General features: G+C 45.4%; 1 protein-coding gene across 1 annotated transcript in view; it reads right to left on the minus strand.

Moving 5' to 3' along the window:
- The window catches only part of LOC137537950 (mucin-2-like), a 343213-nt gene that overhangs the window by 144444 nt on the left and 173364 nt on the right, over positions 1-25405 (minus strand). Inside the window, exons 35-37 of the mRNA XM_068259877.1 lie at positions 8298-8415; positions 7267-7346; positions 190-5339 (exon numbers count right to left, since the gene is read on the minus strand). Coding sequence (XP_068115978.1) covers positions 190-5339; positions 7267-7346; positions 8298-8415 — 5348 coding nt within the window. The remainder of the gene's footprint in view (positions 1-189; positions 5340-7266; positions 7347-8297; positions 8416-25405) is intronic.

The following is a 25405-nucleotide window of genomic DNA, read 5'->3' on the forward strand; positions in this document are numbered from 1 at the left end:
CATAGGGTAATTGTGAAGGAATGAAATATTAGGACATGAAGTAGGAAATTAAGTTGTGAAGGAGAGAAGAGTGAGAGAGGAAGTTAGTAAGGTAAGACACTTTACAAGAAATAAAGGGAAAATCAGGAAACGGAAGCAGCATGGTATGAAGGTCTGGCGAACCTCAATAATTATATGCATATTACTTACTATGCAGGCCTGGAGTGTTGCGGATTCCTGAGATGGTAGCATGGCTGAAACGGTCATCTTTGCAGAGGTTTCCATGACACCCGTCAGCTCTGTGTGGTAAGTGGTTTCTATCTCTCGCCCAGTACTTGTGGAGAGTGACACAGTTGTGGAGGTTAGTGGGATCTGGGAAGATTTAATCTCCAGAATGGTGGTAAGCTCAGAAGTTGCAATGCTTGTCCTGTTTGTCGCACTGTGTGTGATTGGCGGAGAAGTAACTTCACTGAGTGTTGTGCCACTGGCATTAACAGATACGTGGGTTTGGGTTGGCAGTGTGACAGTTTGTGAAGTCTGTGGTATTGTTGGATACAGTGAAGTTGATCCTTTGGTGATGACAGATTTTTCTGAAGAAATTTTCTCTAATGTTGTTTGGAATTGTAAAACTTCAGGTGTTACACCAGGGAGCTTGGTGGTTTTACTTGTCACACTTGGAAACTCAGTGGTTTTAGGTGCAGGCTCCTTGATCTGGGTGGTTTCAGGTACCACACTTAGGAGCGAGGTGGTTCCAGGTGTCAGTTGGGTAGTTTTAGATGTCACACCTGGGAGCTGGGTAGTTTTAGGTGTCACCCCTGGGAGCTGGGTAGTTTTAGGTGTTACACCTGGGAGCTGGGTAGTTTTAGGTGTCACACCTGGGAGCTGGGTTGTTTTAGGTGTCACACTTGGGAGCTGGGTAGTTTTAGGTGTCACACCTAAAAGCTCGGTGGTTTTAGGTGGAAGTTTTGTGATTTCAGGTATGACACTTGGGAACTGGGTGGGTTTAAGTGTCACACCTGAAAGCTGGGGGGTTTCAAATGTCAGATCCAGGGGCTGGGTGGTTTTAGAGGTTACATCTGAGAGCAGGGTGCTTTTAGTGGTTACATATGCGAGCTGGGTGGTTTCAGGTGTCACACCTAGGACCTGGGTGGTTTTAGATGTCACACCTGTGAACTGGGTCATTTCAGGTGTCAAAGCTGTGAGCTGGGTGGTTTCAGGTGTCACATATAGGACCTGGGTGGTTTTAGTTGCCACACCTGGGAGCTGGGTGATTTCAGGTGTGACAGCTGGGGGCTGGGTGGTTTTAGATGTCACACCTGGGAACTGTGTCATTTCAGGTGTCAACGCTGTGAAATGGGTAATTTCAGGTGTCACATCTAGGACCTGGGTGATTTTAGTTGTCACACCTAAAAGCTGTGTGATTTCAGGTGTGACAACTGGGAGCTGGGTGGTTTTAATTGTCACACCTGGGAACTGGGTCACTTCAAGTGTCAAAGCTGTGAGATGGGTGATTTCAGGTGTCACATCTAGGACCTGAGTTGTTTTAGTTGTCACACCTGGGAGCTGGGTGATTTCAGGTGTCACAGCTGGTAGCTGGGTGGTTTTAGGCGTTACACCTGAGAACTGGGTAATTTCTGGTGTCACAACTGGAAGATGGGTAATTGCAGGTGGCACACTTAGGAGTTTTGTGGTTCTAGGTGTCACACTTGGGAGCTCGGTAATACCTAACGTCACACCTGGAAGTTGCGTGAGTTCAGGTGTCACACCTGGAAGCGACGTGGTTTCAAGTGTCACACCTGGGGGCTGGGTAATTTTCGTTGTCACTCCTGGGAGATGGGTAATTTCAGGTGAAAAACCAGGAAGTTGGGTAATTTCAGCTGTCCCACCAGGCAGCTTGGTAATTCTGGTTGTCACCCTTGGGAAATGGGTGATTTCAGGTGTCACACTAAGGAGCCGAGTGGTTTCAGGTGTCATACCAGGGACCTGGGTGATTTTAGGAGTCACACTTGAGAGCAAGGTGACTTCAGGTCCAATACCTGGAAGCTGGGTGGTCTCAAGTGCTACACCTAGAGGCTGGGTAGTTTCAAGAGCAACACTTGGAAGCTGGGTGACTTCATGTGTCACAGGAGGAAGCTTGGTGACTTGAGTTGTTAGACTTGGGAATTCAGTGATTTCAGGTGTGACACTTGGGAACTTGGTGATTTCTAGTGTCACAGTTTGGAGATGGGTAACTTCTGGTGCTATGCCTGGGAGTTGAGTGATTTTTTCTGTAGCATTTGGAAACTGAGTAATTTCTGCTGTCACGTCTGATATGTGGGTGACTTTATGTGTTATACCTGGGAGATGGCTGATTTTAGGCGTCACACCAGGGAACTCGGTGGTTTTGTGTGTCACGCCTGGCTGCTCTGTAACTTCAGGTGCTACACCTGGTTGTTGAGTGACTTCAGGAGTAACGCCTGGGAGCTGGGTGACTTCAGGGGGCAAACCTGGAAGGTGGGTGACTTCAGGGGGAACAGCTGGAAGCTGGGTGACTTTAGGGGACACAGCTGGGATCTTGGTGACTTCAGCAGGAACCTGGGAGGTTTCAGGGGGCCCAGCTGGTTGCTGAGTGACCTCAGGGGGCACACCTGGTAACTGAGTGATTTCCAATGTCACACCTGGGAGCTGGGTGATCTCAGGTGTCATACCAGGTAGCAGGGTAACGTTGGTTACCATATCCGTTTGTAGAGCTTGCTGTGATGTTAGCTGTCCAGAGGACATGGTCTCTAAAGGATACGATTTTGTAGATGAAAGATATGCAGGTGGAGGTGTACCTGAAACTGTATCTCTTATTATGGTTACAGAAGAGGTCTGAGTCTCTTTAAAGACAGGCCCAGGAGAGGTTGATTCCTTTACTGTTGGCTGATAAGTGGCTAATGTTTCAGAGGCAACTGTTGGTTGAAAGGCAGAAATTAATTGACTAGTTGTCTTATAGGTTTTGGCTGTTGACAGAGATCTCCATTCAGTTGTGCTCTCTCTTGGCACAAATAAGCTTTCTGTTTTTCCCGCTGACACATTCACAGATTCTGTCACGTTAGGCAGGGCTGCCATTGTAGTGAGCAGGAGGGGGAAGTCAGTGGGACGACCAACTGGTGTTGACCCAGTGCTTAAAGGTGACACTGAAGTGGGAATATGTGTGGTGTTAATTGCATCCGTTAACAAGGGCTTTCCCTTTGTGGTTACAGGCCCTGTTAATTGTGTTGTAGTATAGGAAACAGCTGGAGATAATGAGATAGAAATGGTGGAGTACGTTTGTTGACTGCTGGTCTTGGTCAGTCTTGAGGTCTCAGTTACATGATATGTAGGGGTCATTACAGACACAGAGGTGCTGGTTTCATCTGATGGAGAACGGGATGTGGATGACATTAGATATGTTGTTAGATTTTTAGTGGACAGAGCTGTTGATGTCTTTATTAATGTTGCTTGTGCCAGCTCAGTGTGAGATGTTCGCTCGGACACACCCTCTGACGTGAGAGGGCGTACAGAGGGAGGTGCTGTATCATGCACAAAGGTGTCAGTCGGCAGCAATGTTCTTTCGGTATATGGTATAGATTTTAAATAACCCGTAATGTTACTTAATTCCTGGATGGAAGTTGTGAACTCTTTTGTGCTTGTGGCTTCTGTATGAGGTTTGACAGTTCCAAGGGTCGTGGCAGTGGATGGAAGTTCATGTGTTTTGGTTGTTGATATCGAGTATGTTGAGGAAGTCAGAAGTGTCTCTGTGGTTGAGGTTATGTTGATGGGTTTAGAAATAGGGCCAATTACTTCTAAGCTTTGAGTTGTGATTTCCTCATCTGTGACCCGAGGCTTTGGCTTTGTGGCCAAATGAATGTCTATACTAGATGTGGACAGTGAGACTTGAGAAGTGAAAGGAGCAGCGAGTGTGGAAGATGTGCTCAGAGCCTCAGTCGTCTCTGTTGGTTTAGTCTTTGGTGTAGTGGATGTTTGAAATATTACAGAAGGAGTCGAGACAGTAGTTGATAAAGTTGTCTTCACTTCAGAGGTTTCTGATACTAGAGTAGATGTTGGCTCTGAGGACACAGTAGAATATTTACTTGTAACTGTCTGTGGTGCTGTCTGTATGGAATGTGAAGGAAGTAAAGACAAAGTTGTGCCAGGAATGGTTCCTCCAGGCTCAGACGTGAGTTCAGTAGATGTTGAGTATTTTGTGGTAGCTAGTGAACTTGTATCTTTTAACTTTGTGATTTCAACATATGATGGCTCTTTAGTGGTCTTGACTGACGAGACACTTAACACTTCTGAAATCGTCTTTGGCTTGTCAATGAACTCAGTGGCTGCAGACCTAGTATGTGAGATACTTGTGCTGGAGGGCTCAGATTCCAAAGTCACTAGCTGCGTGGTCATCAGGGTGGTTTGTGTGGTAGATGGCAATGCAGGTCTTCTTGTTTCAGTCAATTTAGCAGTAGAGGAAAGCGGTGTCACTTTTATCCCTGAGCTGGAAACCAGTGAATACGGGGTGCTGGTGGAACTGGGTGTTGGTGTCACAGTGGACGGTATTAATGATACTTCTGATGCTGGCGGCGAATGGTCAAATTTAGTGCTGCTGGGTCCTGTCATAGGATAGAGCAAGGTGGTGGATGAGGTATGCAGATCTTTGTATGGCTCGCTGGTTGTAGGAACAAATCTGGGGCTTGTAGTGTGATCTGGGAAGGCAGTTGTCGTTGTCTGAGTCATTGATGTGGGTGTTGCCCTTTCACTTGTCAAGACTGTAGTGACCAGCGGAGGAAGTCCCATGCTTGTTACATTTGTTGGTGCCAGGAGAGAAGTCTGCTTGGTCAGGACAATAGTGACTGCAGAGGATGTAGCTGCGGTAATCGCTCCACTTGTTATTGGTGTCAATGAGACAATCTTTGTGGTTGGAACTTCTGAAGTTGCCTCTGTTTTTATGGAAGTTGCGGGAGTTCTGTGTATCACTGTGGTTACAACTTCAGGATGCAGAGAAGGACTTATTGGAGCTGTAACCGCAGTTAATTCGGTTATGTTTAATGCTAATGTGATATGACTGCCAGTGGTATGTTTTGTTACAGTTCTAATGGTCTCAGGCACTTCTGGTGTCTCAGCAGAACTGGATTCCTCTGCAGCAGATGTAGTTACAGGTGATCTCAAAAGCAGTGTAGAAGTGGTGATTGATGATGTGACATTTCCCACGGTGGTATGTCCCTCTGTATAAACTTTATGTAATGTGACAGTTGATGGTATGGAAACTGTGGTCTGTGGACCTGCTTCAGTAGTCTCAGTAGTCAGTCCTTCTGGTTTTGTTGGGTAAATCAATGCAGTTACCCCAACTGCTGGCTCAATACCTGTAGACAAAAATGTATGTAATCACACTTTTTTTTTAATTAGAAAAACAGAACAGAATCAGAGAATGCAGAATTTTTCCACACAAACTGGATTACCGTGGTAATTTTAGGCCAATCACAAGTAGAGATGGCCCGAACGGTTTGCCAATTCCAGGGGTTCGCTTTCGTGGTGAACCACGAACCTTTAACGAGTTTGACCCGCCCCCTATACCACATCATTGGGCTAAACTTTGACCCTCTACATGACAGTCAGAAGACACATGGCAGCCAATCAGGCTGCACTCCCTCCTGGAGCCCCCATTCCCCCTTATAAAAGGCAGCAGTATCGGCCAAGTTCTCTGTGTGCTGCTGTGTTAGTGAGAGAAGGAAGAGAGGTTGCTGCAGAGATAGGGAAAGCTTAGTTAGGCTCTTGTTAGCTTGCTCCTTGCTGATAGTTGTTGCTGAAAAGCACCACCAAAACAGCTCTTTTAAGAGCTAATGTTCTTGTGATGTGTTTGTTTGTTTTTTGTGTGGCCCACTGGCACTGCATATACAGCCCTGTCTGTCGCAGCTGGCCCTTGATAATTGCTATACTGTGCCAGGCACAGCACACTGATGTTGAAAGGCAAGTGGTGCCATCTCTAGGCACACAGCATTGGGTCAAGGGTCCATCTGACCACAGATGCCTGATCTGCAAAGCACGGTCAGGGCAGGTACATTACTTATACAGCACATTGGGTCATTCCTTGGAAGTGTGGTGGTAGCCGTTTCTCAGGCTCCCACTCCGGACTGGAATCGAACCAGGATTCCGCGGCAGTTACCCATGGTCACCATGGTACTGAGAAAGTAATATGGAAAGTTTATCACACAGTTGAATGAATGGCAGTCAGACATTACCTGACATCACTGAGGAAGAGCCATCTCCCTATGGTGCGCACCAGTCCAGCACGGCCATCACTACACAAACAGCTGTTTGCGGTGCGTTACACAGTGAGTTTGTTGTGTCAGTGTGAAGCAGTACACTAATTACACTACCTGATTGATGTATACACACGCAAGATGTTTTAAAGCACTTTATGCCTCCAATTTAGGAATGCAATGTGATTTCTGCCTTTTAAGGATTATAACCCTGCTCTGCGTCAAATCCGGAATTTTCCCAGGGACTTTAGGCGTGTATCCCACTCCGCCATGCCCCCCACCAGGTCTTAGACCCCTTGAAACATCTTTTCCATCACTTTTGTCAGAAACAGTGTTTGTAGCTATTCAAGTTCGCCTGCCCATTGAAGTCTATTGCGGTTTGCGATGTTCGCCGGTTCGCAAACTTTTGCGGAAGTTCGCGAATTGAAAATCGGAGGTTCGAGCCATCTCTAATCACAAGACTTGCATGCTAAGTATTTTTGAGTCATGTGATTGGCCTAAAATGTTTGTGGTATTCCGATTACCATGGTAAAATTCTGCAATGCTCCAATACTCAGAAGTATTATAATTAACTAACATTATTAACATGACAAAAAATACTTTCCTCGGAATCCAGATTTTGGAAATCCACAGAATCTGTAATCAGCATTTTCGGTAATCAGAATTACAGGGGAATCAAAAATCGGCATTTCTGACTACCCCTAGATGGATATATAGTATATACCTTGTATATTAATCTAAATATTATTATCATCAGATGTTAGGCTCACTGGGCTCAGGCCAGGCTGAGAACAGGTGTATTGGAAGAACCCTCTAAAAAGCTTGTGTACAATTTAGGCTCAGGTTGGCACCAAAGTGTTGAGAATCAAGCTTTTTACAAAGATAACATTATTTTGGACCAAAGACTGGTTGGATGACTGTTAAGTCAATAAGGAGTTGGGAGACATGTTTTTATGTTCTGCTATGCCAGTCTGTAGTTCTGCCTCAGTAAATCAGGCCCATTGTGTGTCACCGAGGTGGTAATACTCACAGTCCTGGAAGTAGACACATTTGCCCGTCACTTCATCCAGCACCATTTCTGGAGAACATTGTGGAATGCAGCCTTCTACCCTGCAGGGCACAGGAAGATATTACAGTACAGAAGATAAAAACTAATATGTAACATTTTTTACATAAAAATGCTAAATTCCCATAACAGAGGTCCCTAGAGGTGACATGGCCCAATAATAGAAGTCTCTGTATGAAGGTGACATGGCTGCATTGCAGATTCCCCTATTTAAAGATGACAAGGCCCTATTATAAAAACTCTTCTATATCGATGACAAAGACCCATTATAGAATTCCCAAAATAAAGCTTACAAAGTAGTATTATAGAATTTGCTATATAAACATAAAAAGGTTCCATTATAGGAGTTTCAGTTTAAAGGTCACAAGAAGTCCCTATATAAAGACAAAACCCCATTATAGAAATCATATTTAAAAAAGACAAGACTCAAAAATGAAGTCGCTATATAAAGTTGACAAGACCCCATTATGGTAGTGGCTGTAAAAAGCTTAGTTCATCATGTATTTTGTATGTTCAAGTAATTTGGATGCAAATGGGAGAAGTGACACAGGGTGGTAGTGGGAGAGTACAGTGGGATCTAGAGATTTTTTTTTTTTTAGGTAGTGGTGTCACAACAGCATTTTTTTTACTAAGAACGGAAAGATGCCAGTGGGGAGGGATTGAGTAAATAACAATGTTAGTACATGCTTCCTAAGAGGCATGTGAATTAGTGATTTGTTGATGCTGGTGCATGCCGTATCCAAATCTTACAACCATCCATGACCTCTTTCTCTCCAAAACCCTGACTTTTCGAGTCCTCACTCTCTCAAGATTATGCTGTGGCTGATTTTTTTTCAAATCCCATCCAGGTTCACGTAAAGTATCTCCACTGAAGTTGCTTGGAGTTCTCTGCAGATGCCTTAGTAAAACAGGCCTAGTGTCACACTGTAGCGCTCCCTATAAAAATGGTGGGTCATAGAAGAAGCATTCTGGAAGGAATAATAATAATCACTTACTTTGGCACGCTTCTACAGTGCTCTCCAGCCGGGTCTCTGCAGGTCCTGAAGCAGGCGCTGGTACAGGCATCATAGCGCCACTCACAGGTAGATCTGAGAATTCCTCGTGGCTTGGACTCTAAAATACACATGGATTATAGAAATGCATGTACAATATTTCATCAGAGCAATGATTTCCTTGTCAGAGCAGAATACTATAATTTATAATCTGATATACTACACCTCTGATGTCTATAGAAAAAAACGTGAGATGTGAACCTAACCTATAAAACTGTACTGAAAGTGGTTCATTTTAGGGTCGTCAAGAAAGTAGCCATTTGTTTATATCTTTTACAGAAGGTATTTTTTCAAGTGTAATTTAACTTGCAACTGTCAGGTTAATCACTTCTCTCCCTGCACTTTTTGTCAGGTGACTGCAGAATGCCAGTAACTGTTTGTTCAGCAGCATTAAGATAATACCCCCCACCTCATTTCCTCCAATCTATTGGTGAGGAGTACGATTCTACTGCAACAAAGGGTTTGGGAAAATTGTAAAAATATATGATATACTGTATGCTTAAATAAAGGTTATGATTATGTGAATAAAATAATCAGAACACAGAGTTGCTCTTATTCAATTCCCTTTTTTTCATCTAGGCTATCATTTTTCATCTTTTTAAAATAACTTTTCAGCACTCTGCAATTGAAAAAGTACCAAAAACTGTAGAGGAAAAAGTACCGTCAAAATTATACTGAGAATTGTTTTGCTTGCCGATGGCTTAAAAGGCATTTTATTGATAAGGAGTTCAAATATCACCTACGAAAAAAACTCAGGAGAAAAGGCAAATTAAATAAGGGCCAGCGTGTCTAAAATAAAATACAATGTTTCCTGTGACAATAAAAATTTTTTGAGGGGTGGGATTTATTTGAGGGGTGGGATTTATTTGAGGGGTGGGATTTATTTGAGGGGTGGGATTGACCTGCCTGAACACTACAATAACTAGAAAAAGTGCTGCTTTACACAATACAGATTACTCTATAAGAATCAGAAACAGTTTTATTTCGACAAGTACAGCAGAGCTATACTCGGAATAGTTTTTGGTGCACATGGCGCATACATAGTATAAGAGGACAGACGCACAACACATACAAATTAACAATTAATACAAAAAATTACGGACTGGTGTCGTGGTATAGATATGGCCTTCTCAAGTAACAAGTAACAGTCCCCGATCATCAGTTCAACAGTTAGTGTGTCCGCTTTCTGTGCAGGTACAGCCCCATAACACTAGTGGGGTTAGGGATAACAGTAATAATAAGAGGAGGAACATATGGTACACCGTATTAGGTAGGCAAGTACATCTGAGGACACTCAGTAATAAAGGTTTAGGAAGAAATCCAGCTTACAGTATAACAGGAGAGAACAGAGCCGGATTTACCATAAGGCACTGTAGGCACGTGCCTACAGGCGCCAGATGATGGAGTACGGCTCACTCCCCTCTCCGAGCGCCTCCCTCCCTCCTTCCCTATGCAGAGTCCTGATGAGAGTGTAAATGAGAGGTTGCTCACCCTGCTCTCTGCATTCCATTGACCAGATTTCCCTTCAGTTGGGGCCACCATTAGCTACCGTACTTAATACTGAGGGTACCTCTGGCTACCTAATGCTAAGGGGAAACTGTAGCTATGATGGGCAAGCGAAGTAAGGGAGAAGTGACAGCTGGGACAGCCGGCACACCTGTGGTGCAGTTCAGAGGGGGTTTGTAGGTTCATGGAGGGCGAAGTCTAAGGTGCCAGGACATCTGTGCCTATAGGCTAATGTGATGTAAATGCTTTTAGAGCATATAGGATACGATGGGTTGGGGAACTGGAATTGTGGCAAATAGGACAGGACACAAGTAAGAGGTCTCTCTGCATAATCCAGCATGCAAGATAACAGAAGTGAATAAAGGATATAATAGGTAGGGCTCATGGGCGTACGGCCCGCGGTCGCAGGGGTCGCTGTGGCAACCGGGCCCGCCTCCTAAAGAGGCGGGGGAGGGGCCCGGGGGCCTGGACCCCCCAGGTGTTGAAATCCCCGCAGCGCACTGCGGGGACTGGCTCCCGGAGGCAGAGCAGGGCTACGGCAAGATGGCTGCCGAAGCCCTGCACTAGAGACTATTTGTGTCTCCAGTACAGGGCTTTGGGCGCCATCTTCCCGTAGCCCTGCACTCTGCCTGTCAGCGAGGGAGAAACTGGCTGCTCCGCTGCAGGATCGTCGCTGGAGGAGCTGCACGAGGGAGGCTGGTTGCACGTCGGGGAGCTCACGTCAGAGGCTGGCCAGGTGAGTGCATTTTTTTTTATTTGTACAGGTTTATTTTCTGGTGACTGTCCCCACATAACGATTATTTTCTGGTGACTGCCCCCACATAACGATTATTTTCTGGTGACTGCCCCCACATAACGATTATTTTCTGGTGACTGTCCTCACATAACGATTATTTTCTGGTGACTGCCCCCACATAACGATTATTTTCTGGTGACTGTCCCCACATAACTATTATTTTCTGGTGACTGCCCCCACATAACGATTATTTTCTGGTGACTGCCCCCACGTAACGATTATTTTCTGGTGACTGCCCCCACATAACGATTATTTTCTGGTGACTGCCCCCACATAACGATTATTTTCTGGTGAATGCCCCCACATTGCGTTTATTTTCTGGTGAATGCTCCCACATTGCGTTTATATTCTGGTGAATGCCCTCACATTGCGTTTATTTTCTGGTGAATGCCCCCACATTGCGTTTATTTTCTGGTGAAAGTTCCCACATTGCGTTTATTTTCTGGTAAAAGCTCCCACATTGCGTTTATTTTCTGGTGAATGCGCCAACATTGCGTTTATTTTCTGGTGAATTCCCCCACATTGCGTTTATTTTATGGTGAAAGCTCCCACATTGCGTTTATTTTATGGTGAAAGCTCCCACATTGCGTTTATTTTCTGGTGAATGCCCCCACATTGCGTTTATTTTCTGGTGAATGCCCCCACATTGCGTTTATTTTCTGGTGAATGCCCCCACATTGCGTTTATTTTCTGGTTAATTCCCCCACATTGCGTTTATTTTCTGGTGAAAGCTCCCACATTGTGTTTATTTTCTGGTGAAAGCTCCCACATTGTGTTTATTCTCTGGTGAATGCTCCCACATTGCGTTTATTTTCTGGTGAATGCTGCGCACATAACGATTATTTTCTGGTGACTGCTCCCCATATTGCGATTATTTTCTGCTGAATGCTCCCACATTGCGATTATTTTCTGGTGAATGCTGCGCACATAATGATTATTTTCTGGTGAATGCTGCGCACATAACGATTTTCTGGTGAATGCTGCGCACATAACAATTATTATCTGGTGAATGCTGCGCACATACGGTAACGATTTTCTGATGAATGCTGCGCACATAACGATTTTCTGGTAAATTTTATTATCGGGTGAATGCTGCGCACATAACGATTATTTTCCTTCAGACTGGCATCTTGCTACTAATTGCCCTATTTCCTCTGGGTGCTGCGTATGTTTGCAAATTGAACGTGGCAGTCATGCTGCTGGAAAGCGGAATTGATATAGCCATGCCATGCACAGCTATGGGGATTTGGATATATGTGTGCTTCGGGTGTTGCGGGGGGGGGGGGAGGGGGCTGTTGTTGCCTGGAGGGGGGGGGGCCCAGATCCAGATTTCGCATCGGGGCCCAGAGGTTTCTAGCTACGCCACTGGTAGGGCTGTAATGATTCAGAGGACAGAGGAGAAGAAGACTCTGCACAGATCATTTTACAGCACGAGAAGAACACACAAGATACAAAAGGTAGGCCTAATGAGACTCTGGATACTAATAGTTACATATCTGAAGACCAACTGCCATCACCTCACTTCCAAGAACACCACATCATTATAAACTAGCTTTTTATGTATTGTAACTTAATAGACTCCTCAGAACAGTCTCCATATGAATACTGCTATGACAGCCCCACCCTCTGGCAGGATCTCTGCAATGCACACTAGTTGTGAAAAAGAACCATACAGTACAGGAATCCATCAGTGTCAGGGGTACAGTACCGAGTAACCAGCAAGCTCATGGTGATCCAAATAGGAATCCATCTGTATCAGGGGTGCCCAGGGAGTACATGGTGATCTACCAATAGATTGCAGAGGACTTCAGGGTAGATCCCACACTCACACCTTAATGACGTCGTACGCATTGCATTCTGTCCCTTTTAGCAAGCAAAGGGAGATCAGCACTCATCGATTCAAAAATGGTGAGCTTAGACCCAGCTGCCCTTAAGTACCCTTCGGACAATCCAAAAGCAAAAATTGGGTCAGCACCTACTTGTAATAATGCTGCTCTTTTAGGTAAAAATAGCTTTTTATTCAAATATCTTAAAATTGAGTATCAAAGGCAAAAAGGGGCTTTGTTTGAAACACAGCCCCTTTTTGCTTTTTATACTCAATTTTAACCACTTAAGTACCAGCGGTCTCTGTCCTCTTAAAGAACTTACGAGGTGATATTTGTAAAAAAAAAGTTCAGTACCTGTCTTTATTCTGTATGCACGGAGGACGCCATCTGCGCCCTCCGTTTACTTCCGCCGGGTCCCCCGCTCTTTGCCACACACCTGGAGAAGGGCGGGCGCGGGTGGTAAACGGAGGGCGCGGGTGGTATCCTCCGTGCATACAGAATAAAGAGAGGTACTAAACTTTTTCTTACAAATGTCACCTCGTAAGTCCTTTAAGGACCAGAGACCACTGGTACCAGAAAACGCCAGTTACCGACGAATTGCCACACATACCCACCATAACAGTTGTCCACGCTGCACGCCCGGAGACTCAGGTCACCCACACTGCCGTCTCTATGACGGCAGAGCTCTGTAAGCCGGTCAGGAGCTGCTTTCATTGCCTCCTGTCCATGTGATCAATGTAACCCAATGGGAGTTGCTTACATTGATAGACAGGGCCAGGAGCCAATTAAATCGGCTCCTGGCCAGCTCAAAAGGCCTCTACTGTCATAGAGACGGCAGGGTGAGTGAGCTGCGGTGGATAAAGAGCGATGCGATCGGTGGGAGCGACGAGAACATGCGGTGGGGGTGAGCTGAAATCTACGCCCTGGCAGTGGCAGGTATTAGGGGATCAAAACAGGGCCTAGATTTCAATCACCGCCATCTGGAACTGGTTAAGTTGTTTGAATAAAGAGTTATTTTTACCTAAGAGGTGCTGACCCAATTTTTGCTTTTGTATTCTGTCTCTTTGATTTGGATGAGCAGTCCTGAAGTTTTACACAACAGTGTAGAGGACTATGATGTTGCAAGGTGAGGGGCCGTACATTTAGAAGCATTATGTGTTATTGCTGATTACAATTTGGCCGGACACTAAGCATGATATTGAAAGCATGATGCTGTGATCAAAGCTGTATTTATACTTTTTCTGCCCCTAGGCCAAGTATGTTGTGACTCTGCTTTCATGTGCAGCAGAGCCCCTCCCATTCCATGTGCAACCCCCTCTTCCATGTGTATCAAACATGCACTGTAGCCCCTCTCTTTCATGAGAAGCTCCCTTGGGCATCAGCTTCCCTTTTTCTGTTGGTCCCCATTTTCAGCCTCCTCTTTCATATGTAGCAACCTCTCTTTCATTCCCAGGTGCCCCAAGGGCTTCAGCCGCCCATGGCCCGGGCCTTTGTCACCTTTCCAGAAATCTGGCCCCGATTGAGACTCTATTTGGTCAAGATCTGTTATTCTGGCTTATTGAGTAGGACTCTATGATATGCATCTTACTGACTGGTCACTTGTGGTAATTACTGATGGACTGCCTCTGTGCATGAGGGGGTTTCGTGGAATTGTTTTTCTTGATCAGACAAATGTTGCAGAGCAAGGTTAGCTTATTGTGACTTGATAAGGCTGAATATTTTAAGGTTCAACTCCCATTCTAACACAAAAAAACATGTAAAATCTGCAACAACCCTTTCTATGGACTGACATTAATAACGTTAGATGCAGTTCCCCCAACCATGGCTGGATTTGAAGCAAGGCCACAGAGGCATGGCCTGGAGGACCAGGAAGTAGGAGAACAGGCAGCGAGGTGGCACACTACTTTAACTGCCAAACATGTAAACCACAGCAGTCACAAACCCAGTCCATGGCAGCCCTACTTCCACAGAGGCGAGCAGTGGAGCACTGGTCCTGTGTTCCCCCCAAGTACAGCACAGAATGTGGGGAACACTGGAGGGAAGTACACAGGAAGGAGCACAAAACAAGAGCACACGACCAGGACAGGGGGTGCAAAGGATAGGAGGGCGGGCTTTGGTAACAGTGGGCTTTGGACAGTAAAATGTCCAAATTCGTCCCTGCACCCAACTCAGAATATTCACAGAGTGAGAATGAAGGCTGGGGTTCAGGTTACCCACTCCTTCTTGAGGTAAGCCACAGTAGCAGTATAGGTCTGACAAAACCACGTCCTCTTTCCATTGAAATAGTGAATAAGTGTTTTGGGATTTCCTGGCATCTCCAACTGTCTTTAATTCTCTGAAACATGAAGTGTTGTTTGCCACCTCTGGCATCCACTCTCCCTTACTATGCTGGTTTAGATATACCACTTCCCATCCTCTGGACTTTGCATCTATAGTGATCCCAACAGACTGTTTCTACCACTTCTACAGCAACAACATTTCACATTCTCCCACCATTTCAAGGACTGAAAGACTTGGGCTAGTAGTTACATCCAATTTAGTTTTCTATGCTAGAAATGAGTTTGGTGAGAAGTAGACAGGTTCACTACCCAGCCCTATTTCTACAAGACTCTAATCATGATTCCAAGTTCCGAGAAAAAGGTCCTCTGAGTACACAAATCTTAGCATATTAATCTACCAGTAATGATGTTTATATTACTGAGATGAATAAAATGATTAACAGCCATGTGTACAGCCATTATTATTTTATTTTTAATTCTATGGATGGCCATGGATGGATTCTGCACATGCCACACAGTTGACATATTTGATAAATCAGGAGACACAGCGGGGTGTCCTACAAGCCTGGATTGACTATGAATAGCCACTCCATTCTGAACTGTATCTGAAGCACAAATTTGTTCAAGGGGCCTAAAATGGTGGCTAGGCAGTATATGACCAAATGTTAGCCTTCCAGAAATAAATGGGAAAAAACATGAATTCCTGGTCCTTTAGCACCAGAACTATCACTAACTGAATCACCAAGTTTGAAATAGATTATTTTAGTGCTACTTATTTCACTGGGAGGAAGAGAAGAGCGGAATTCGAGAGCTTTTCAAATGGTTCATAGAATGAAAGGACTGGTGCAAATCTCCTCCAGTGCAGCTGAAAAACATTTAATCTTCCACCTACTTTTTTGTTAAGTTCCACAGTTCATCTCATCCAGTGACGTAGTTGAAGTGGGATAAAACTCTGACATAACATACCATATGTAACGATTGTGGAACTTTCTCCGTGATCAGCGCACAACGCGTGCGCTGACACGGCGGAAATCCTCCACAAGCATATATTTGCAGGCACCCAGCAAAAGGTGCTACGCACCCGTAGAGGGAAAATTCCTGTCGGCAGATGACGCTGGGGAGTGCAGAGGAACCAATCCTCTGTACCTCCACAAATGCCAGACAGGAATTGTACGAAGCGCAGAACGCAATCACAAGAGTGGCGATTGCGAATGAGACGAGCAAAGGGACAGGTTGTATGTGTGTGCGCCAACCTAGTCGCCACCCCGCGACAGTGCACACACAACAGCAGATATGAAACAGGAACGCGATCGCGAGAGGTGCGATCGCCAGACGTGACACAAGGCAGATCAGAACAGAATACGAGGTTAGCAAAGGCACAGCAAATAATACAATGAGGAGATACGGAAAATAACAAACGCTAGCTAACCGCTGACACCGCACTCATTCGCAACAGTGCACGCGGTTATGCGCGGTCTCCACGTGATAAGCACAATAGAGACAAGCACGCCTAACTAACCATTGACAGACAAACATGAAACAGAGGACGCGAGCGCTTGCTCAACGGTTACCTCACCGAGCCTCCAGCAAGCGCTCGTAGCAGACAAGACAGACACACGAAAACAGGAACAGGCAGGTGATAGGATCCACAGCACTAGCGAAAGTGACTAGCGCGATCCAGGTACAGAGTAGCAGAACAGAAGGATCCACAGCACTAGCGGAAAGTGGCTAGCGCGATCCCGGTAGACAGAATAGAAGGATCCACAGCTCTAGCGAAAAGTGGCAATCGCGATCCAAGGAGACAGAACAGAAGGATCCACAGCGCTAGCGAAAAGTGGCAAGCGCGATCCAATGAGACAGAACAGAAGGATCCACAGCGCTAGCGAAAAGTGGCTAGCGCGATCCAATGAGACAGATCAGAAGAGATAGCTGGTAGCAACCGCTGCACCAGCTATACTCCAAGAACAGAGATCAGAACCATTTCCTGTCGACCACCGTTGGGACAGGACAATGGCAACAGAACAAACAAACAGATAAGCAATCCTAACTGCACTAAGGAAACCTGCCTAGTGCAGTTTTCCAGGAATTACTCTAAGCTGAACTTCAAACAAAGAGCATGGCTGACACTCTCCAGAGTGTTTCACAGGAAGGAATCCATATGAACAGCCAAGCATTGTGGGACACACATAGTACTTATAGTACACGCCTCCAATGAATGTGGCCAGGCAATTTGCATGACAACGTATGCAAATTCCTCAGCAAGCACAAGCTGCAAAACTGACAGAAGCTCTTCTTTCCAGAGTCCTGCAGCATGCAAATCTAAACAATGGTCAAAAAGCTGCCTGCCTGCACAGGCAGCTGAGCAAATCATCACACCATAAAAATGTGTTTTCCTACTTTTTATTACACATACAGTGGGCCCCCTTTGCTCCAGGGTCCCATAGCAGCTGCTATGGCTGTGTTGGCTATTGCTACGCCCCTGCATACAGTTACATTTGCTTTTGCTCACAAGTAATATTGTACACTTACAAATTACAAGTTCCCAAAGTACAGTTTATCTGCTCTGAAAGCTGCCATTGCATTTTTTTATTCATAGCTGCTAAAATATATTTAATCTTCTGCCCAGTTGTTTGTCACATTTTATATGCAAAATCAATACAATTATTTGTGAATAAAAATAACTGCTGCCCGTTGTGTTTTCACAAGCACATCATCTCCCAGGTACCCTTCCTGGAGTAGGACTACAGTGGATGAGTTAACTAATTTACAGTTTGCAGCATCTGCTGAATGACACCTAAACCCCTAAAAAAACAAGTGAAAGAAACTGATAGGGCAATGTTTAAAAGGGTATGTGTAAAATAATGTGTAGTATTTACTCGCTGTTTTTTCACCACCAAAAGGCGAATATGCAAGTGGTTGTGGAAATACATCAAGATTTGTCCTCCTCATAAAGACTGTCACTCTCTCAGAAGAATCATGCTGTTACAATTATAAAGTCATGCGTAACTGCACATAGCTAAGAAAAAAAATTTGTCAATTAAAAATATCAAGTGAAACAAGGCACTACCTGTCAGGGGCACAGCTACAATTCTGCCCCCCCACTGGCGTATCCAGAGGGGGGTTCTGGATGTATGGAACACCCCCCTGAGACTCCTGTACCTTTAAAAAAAATTCCCTGAAATCGCTGAAGCAGACAAGCTGGTAAATATACAGAGGCTTGCCTGCAGGGTCTGTGGGAAAAACTCAACTCTCTCACTATTGTAAAGACTGCATGTAGACAACTACGTAAGGTATTTCATAGGTTGAAAAGTTTTTGACAGTCCCTAAACTCCAGGAGGGCTGCCTGCAGCTTGTGTGAGAGGCTGACCATCCCTTACATTCTCCACACCCCTATGAACGGTATACCTATATCCTTCCCCTATTCCCACAACCCCCCCACCACCATGTTGTTAATGTTTTGTTTTTGCTTTGGCAATGCTAAATGTATTTGGTCCTGCCAATAAAGCTTTTTTTGGATTTGGCTGGCAGGGACAGGAGACACAGTACATGCAAGTAGCCTGTGTGTGATGTGGGACTGCAATACAGATATGCTATCTGCTCTATCTCAGTCTCTCCACTCCACCCGGGGGCCCCCTTTCATTCAGTGATTTAGGGCTGGTGTCTGGTGTATTCAGGTTTGTTGTTGTAAGGCAATGCAAAATACTAGGCTAGCTGATAAAACTGTAATTAAAGGGCAGGCAAGCTGGTAAATATACACAGCATGATGCAGAGCTTGCCTGGAGGGTCCGTGGGCAAAAATCTGTCTCTCCCCTATGTCATAATGACTGCATCTTGTTAAACAAGTTGAACATTTTTTGACAGTCCCTAGACTCCAGGAGGGCTGCTTTCTGACTTGTGTGAGAGACTGGCAGGGACAGGAGTCCTATTACAGGCAAGTAGCCTCTGTGTGATGTGGGACTGCAATACAGATTATGCTCCATCTCAGGCTATTCTCAGTTTCTCTCCACTCCTCTTCTCTCTGGGCTAGTGCACGCCAAAATCACAATAGCAATCTCTAGCAATTAGTGAGTGCGATTTTCAGAGCGATTTCTGAATGAATCACTCAAAAAAATGCTACATGCGGTATACCTGCGATTTTGAAAAAATCACAACGCTGTTGTGGGAACACCCACATAGGGTAACATTAGCCAAGCGCTTTTCAAATCAATGTTGATTTGAAAAACGCTCAGAAGCCCTCTTGGTGTGCACCAGCCCTCCCTTACTCACCTTTGTTTCCCTCTTCCCCTAGTGCTGGCTGGCTGTGTCTTCTTGTCATACAGGAAAGCTAAATAAAAGTGCAATCCTGGTGAGGCAAATTATTATTATTTAGTATTTATATAGCACCGCCATCTTCCGCAGATGCATATATCCCTGCATCATATGGATATCGCTTGCGCTATGTGACACTATGTGGCATATTCCACTGAATTGTCCAAACTAAGTCTATCTCCCGTTCCTCTCTCAGGGAGTTGTGCCAGCGCTGTCCCCTGTTCAAATTTGCTGCTTCCAGAAGCCCTCAGAAACACTTGTGTCCTTGAGCACTTCCAAAGATAGGCAGCTCCGTAATACGCCAGCGCACTTTTGTGCATGGGCAGTATGGAGCCACCTGTATTCGGAAGCACTCGGGGACATAAGTGCTTCTGGACCTTTCAGGAATCCCCCCCTTAAAAATCCTGTGTTTGCCCCTGCCCCCCCCCCCCCCGAAAACTTAGATTGGCCCCCCTAATATTCACACCCCTTCCCTCGCCTCTCCTTGGTTCCTTGGTGCACGTCACAGTTTTGGGGCCCATCTCTCAAGGTTCATAAAACAATTGTGGCCATCATGATCTTCACACCCACAAAAACACCTGATCTGAAGTATAGCCCACTGTATCAGAGGAAGGGAAGGTTAGTAGTTGGGGGCCCACTAAAGTTTTGGACCCCCAGACCAAACGCAGACCAAGCCAAACCTGCAAACGCAGGACTGCTGCCCTATAGTTACACACCTGCTACCTGTACTACCAAAACCATCAAAGGACAAACTTTAAACCACAGGTGTCCAACTCAAGGTCCTAGGGCTGAGTGTGACCCTCCTTGCCATTTTATGTGGTCCTCTAGGCTAGAGCTTCCAATGTGCAATATTGTAAATAGCAAAAGCAAGACAGCACACGGCCTTTTCGTCCAGAGGACCACACCGGTGATTGAAATACTGTCAGTTTGAGCTGGGGTGCTGGGGTGGATCAAAACTCCCAACCCCCTCCTGATGACACGCCTGCACACCTACCAACCCCCCCACCCACACCATCTCCCCACATGGCAGAGTAGAGCAGCGGAGCAGTGTAATATTTCCCTGCTCCAGTGATGCGTCCTGCCTCTGCTGTTCTTCCTGGCAGTTACATGCCTACTTCCCCCGATCATGTGACATAATGACATACCTCAGGGGCCAGAGGTAAGCAGCATAGAACGTGTGGCTGTCATCAGGAAGATTTGAGGAGACCAGAAGCAGCACTGGAACAAGTAAATATTACACTGCTAAACAGTACTATTCTGTGGAAGAGGGAGGAACAGGATTTCCTATAATTGCTATAATCATGCCACTTATTTTGAGAGACTGCTCAATAAATGTTACATTTTAAAGGATACCAGAGCCGAAGAATATACTGATGAAGTCATCGTGCCAGTCATTTGTGCGCACACACAGAGCGCTCCTGGCCGCGTGTGCCGTGGCACTACCGCCCAACACTGGCGACCTGGGCTGAGCTGCGGTGGAGGATTTCAGTACAAAGGAGGGGAATGGAGGAGAACGGAATCGGGGGATGGAGGAGAACGGGGGGAGCGGTGAGCATGAGGACTGCACTTAATTCATGCTTGCTACCCTGTTTTCAGTATATTCTTTAGCTCTGGAATCCTTTAATAAACAATTTGGCCCGCAACTTTGATTGTATTTATGATGTTGGTCCATTTTGTGTTTGAGTTTGACACCCCTGCTTTAAACTATAACCTTATATAGCATACACAGACCTCCAAAATGCATCATGTTGGTACTAACAAAATCATATTCTAGTCTATCGGAGCTAAGTGACATTAATCCTTCAGGCGTCTCCTTAAAGAGACTCTGTAACAAAATTTTCATCCTTATTTCTTCTATCTTATAAGTTCCTATACCGGTTCTAATGTGCTCTGGCTTACTGCAGCCTCTCCTAGTTGCACAGTGGCTGTATTATCTCTGTTATATGATCTAATCTTCTCTCCTCTGTCGGGTCTGTCGGGCTGAGGCAGTCAAGCTGGAATGTGCTGTGCTGCTTGGGATTGGATAGAAGCTATACACACCCTCTCCAGGCCCCCTGCACACTCTGTATGACTCACACACTGAGCTCCTCTCAGCCTATCACTTGCTATGTCTTTTGTTTGTAAACACTGCCTAAAACTGGCAATTACAAGCCAGGATTGCAGCAGGGAGTGGCAGAAACAGCACAGAGGGGCCCAGGAGAACATAATGCAGTGTTCTCCCCAGGCTCTTTTAGCCGGGTGCTTCACCCGGCTAGTTTTGGTGACCGCCCGGCTGTCATCGGCTCATCTTCTCCTCTGCTGTATGCAGAGAAGCGCCGGTCCTGCATTCTGTTATCACGCCCCACCCGGCTATTTTTTCTTGCCACCCGGCTACAAAAAAATTCTGGGGAGAACACTGATAATGAATAGAATGGTATGCTTTTTATTGTAAGAATTTTACAGTACAGATTCTCTTTAACAAGTGATTGTTTTTGCTATCTCGCCACGTGGGTACAGGGGTGCAATTATGCGAGGGACATTTGGCAACGCAAGGTGGTAACTACCGTTGCTAAACGTCTTTAAGATCCCTGACAACTCAGCGAACTGCCCGTTTGTGCCATGCGTGTGCCATTGCGTGATGGTGCATGTACCCACCGGAAAGGAACATGGATCGGTGGGGAACGCTCGCCATTGGGGGACGCCGCGGAAATCAGTCTTCCTGCATCATTAGGTGAGTATTTAGCCTTACTCTTTATTTTTGAAGTCATGTGATTGGCATAGACACAGAAGTGCAATACGTCCAAAGGGTGCCGCAGTACTGGTGCCCCAAAATAAATCGATGAAGCTATTTTGCGGCATTTCTGGCTAGTTGGTGAAATTACAGCAACAGGAGGAAATAATCGGTTGTTAGTGGGTTGATGTGAGGACAGGATGTGGATGAAACAGATCCAGAGAGCAATGTACATGTGTGAATCAGCTTAATCATTACCGTCACATGACCACCGCTCTCCTGACCCCTCCTAATGGAAGACTTCATGCTGGGGGGGCATCAGATGGATCAGGGCACAGAGTGGGAGGCCTGGCACTGTCATTGCTGTCACCTAAGATTGTGCAGTGTGTTTGTTTGGAGATTTGCGTCAGTGGTTGGCGACATTGCTGGGCCTCTTCCAGCGTCTATTATTCCTGGTCAGGTCACTGACACTTTCCGCTCCAACATGTGAAGCATTTCCAGCCATCAGCAAGAAACCTAATCCACCCGACTGCCACCGGATCGCCTGGAACTTTCCCATTAACTGCAACAAATGCTGCTGTATTTTTAGAGCGAGTAATTACTCTGCATCAGCAGCAAAGACTGTGAAGAACATCTCGGCTGGATCCTGCAAGTCTGAGCGTTCAACAAAGGTTGTGTGCAACAATACTGCCCTGGAGCCCCGACTATGCGGGCAACCAGAGGTTCCACAGCTAACACACAAGAAATAACCTAAGTTTGGAGGAGAACTATGTTAAAACCGTAAGTTGTTACGAAACATTGGTTGTGATAATGATATAGTAGTGGATAAGGTAACAGTAGCAATAGACCCCCCTGTTATCGTCACTGGGGTGTAACCTCAATTCAAACTGCAAGACAGACGTAGTTACACCATCCAACATAAAAACCCTACGTTTTACCCCCCCTAAAATAGGGAGCTTCTTCAGGGATAAATTAAGGGCTTGTGCTTATGTGCCCTGTGCTAAAACGTGCAAAAGTCTATCTATACATCAATATCACACAACAAAACGACAGCCTTTCGGCTCTTATAGCCACTGCTATGTCATTATCACAACCAATGTTTTGTAACAACTTCAGGTTTTACCATAGTTATTGAAAGTTTTAGACCTTCAGTCTCCTCCAAACTTAGGTTGTCTCTTGTGTATTTACTCATATCAGTTGTGTGTATTGCTCCACAACTAAAGAAGGGTGGTACATCATACCAAGACAAAGGGCTCGATTCAGTAAACCGTGCTAAGTGTTAGCACGCCTGTGAAAAGCCCTATATCATACCTAAAGTTAGTTTAGGCATGATAAATTCACATCTAAAGACTTTAGGCGTGATAACTAGGGTGCTAACTGGGTTAGCACCCTTTACTAAATTCACATCGCGCGCACAGTCCCGCACGCAAAACTTTGCGCGCGCACCGCGAAAACAGCGCACCCGATGCGCCTATAAGGTCGCATTGGGTGCGACCTTAATGTCGCACCATGGGCTCGATTCACAAAGCGGTGATAACCCAGTTAAAGACTTTAGGCGTGATAACCATTTTTATCATGCCTAAACTCAGTTTAGGCATGATAAGTTTAGGCATGATAAGTTTAGGCATGCTACGTTTAGATAAGTTTAGATCGCACGCAAAGTCCCGCACGCAAAGCAGCACCATTAAACTCTATGCAAAGTGCACCAGACTTTGCTAGCGCAAAACTTTAGATCAGCTGTGCACTGCGGTGCTAGCCCAGTTGGTACTTAAACTTATCACACCTAAAAACTTATCACACCTAAACTTATCACACCTAAACTTATCATGCCTAAACAGAGTTTAGGCGTGATAAAGGGCTTTTCACCACGGTGCTAACTGTTAGCACCGCTTTGTGAATCAGGCCCCATGTGACGTTAAAGTCGCACACAATGCGACCTTATAGGCGCATCAACGCACCGTTTTCTTCGCACTGCGATGCGACATTTCGCGCACACCGCGCTGTGGGCACGCAAAGTTTTCAGTGTGGGACTTTGCGCGCGATGTAAATTTAGTAAACGGTGCTGACCCAGTTAGCACCCTAGTTATCACGCCCAAAGTCTTTAGGCGTGCTAACTGGGTTAGCACCGTTTACTGAATCAAGCCCAAAGGCTTCAATTCATAAAGCATTACCGCATGTGAGAATGCAAGAAACAGCTGAGTTTAGCTACATGTCAATTCACTAAGGCCGTTATAGCATGGCAAGCTAAAATTATTGACCAGTGAGGTAAATTTCTGACTTTTTCGGTAATAGCAATAGGAAAGTTCTGAGCGAGTACTCCGTTTGAGGCCGGTTTGCTTGATACAGTGAAATAGGCAGTGTCGCTAAAGGAATCGAAATTCCAGAAGATATCAGCACACCAATGTGCAATCATCAGCAGTTTTATTGTGCTTATTTATTTTGGGGTCCACGCAGGGTCCCCCTTTATCAAGGCGTATGGAGGATTCATACACCTTGATAAAGGGGGACCCTGCATGGCCCCCAAAACAATTGTCAGTCTGCAGTGGAGATTATGCACAATAAAGCGTGCTGATGATTGCAAATTAGTGTGCTGATATCTTCTGGAATTTTGACTTCTTTGGTACATACCTCAAAAAATGTCAATTCACAAAGATTGTCAAAGGTAAAACAGCACAGATCTCCACAATCATAAAAAGTATTACGAATGACGTCAAATCACCGAACGGTGACCAAAGCTGTCTCAAACGTGTTCACCATCACCAATATAGGAAATGAGGCTTACCAGATACCCTGATGACGCAAGTTTGCGAAGCCGGTCAGGAAAGAGACGGGTGGCACCCAAAGACCTGTTTCCATTGTCGGGTTAACTCACACACACATTTTGTTACCGGGGTTCCCTAGGCATGGGCCCTGTATGTGAGTGTTTGTTTTTAGTCTATTTTATCTCATTTTAATTTCGTGATTGTCCTATCACTGTTTTGGGGAATAAAGCAGTTTGCACTTAGCACTGCCTTTGCTGTCTTTTATACATTGCTTGTTACCACCTCTGGACTTTCCTGGGAGTAATGCTAGGTATACACCATATGTTTTTTTCTGCAGATAAATAGTTCGATAGATAAATTCCGTCATGTCAGATATTTTTTCCGGTCGTTTATCTGGTCGATTTCTCATAGAAGATAAAAATTAGAAATAGAAATTGATAAGAAAAGATAAGAGAATCAAGAGGAAATATGAGCGGAAAATCGATCGGACGGAAAATGGACCGAAAAAATGCATCGTGTGTACCTAGCATAACGCCTTGATCAGGGGTGAGCCTGGGGTGCCTGGCACCTGGGTGCAAGATTTTCTCTGGCGCCTATGGGAGTGGTTAAATTAACCGTGCCCAACCACATAACCACACCCATGTCCTGCCTAATCACACCCACATCTTCCACCTCTTTATGCATGCATGTGATACCCCATTCCTACCCCTCTTCCATGGGCTTACTCCTGGCTGGCTTTGGCTGAGAGGCTCTGCGAGTGCGACGCAGTCACACACTGCGTATTTATGGCTGCCTGCGGCCACCCTACTCTCGCTCGCTGTCGTCGGCTCCTCCCCCCGCCAAGCCCAAGTGTGAGGTGGGCTG

The sequence above is a fragment of the Hyperolius riggenbachi genome, chromosome 11 (genome assembly GCF_040937935.1).
Source record: "Hyperolius riggenbachi isolate aHypRig1 chromosome 11, aHypRig1.pri, whole genome shotgun sequence".
Lineage (NCBI taxonomy): Eukaryota > Metazoa > Chordata > Amphibia > Anura > Hyperoliidae > Hyperolius > Hyperolius riggenbachi.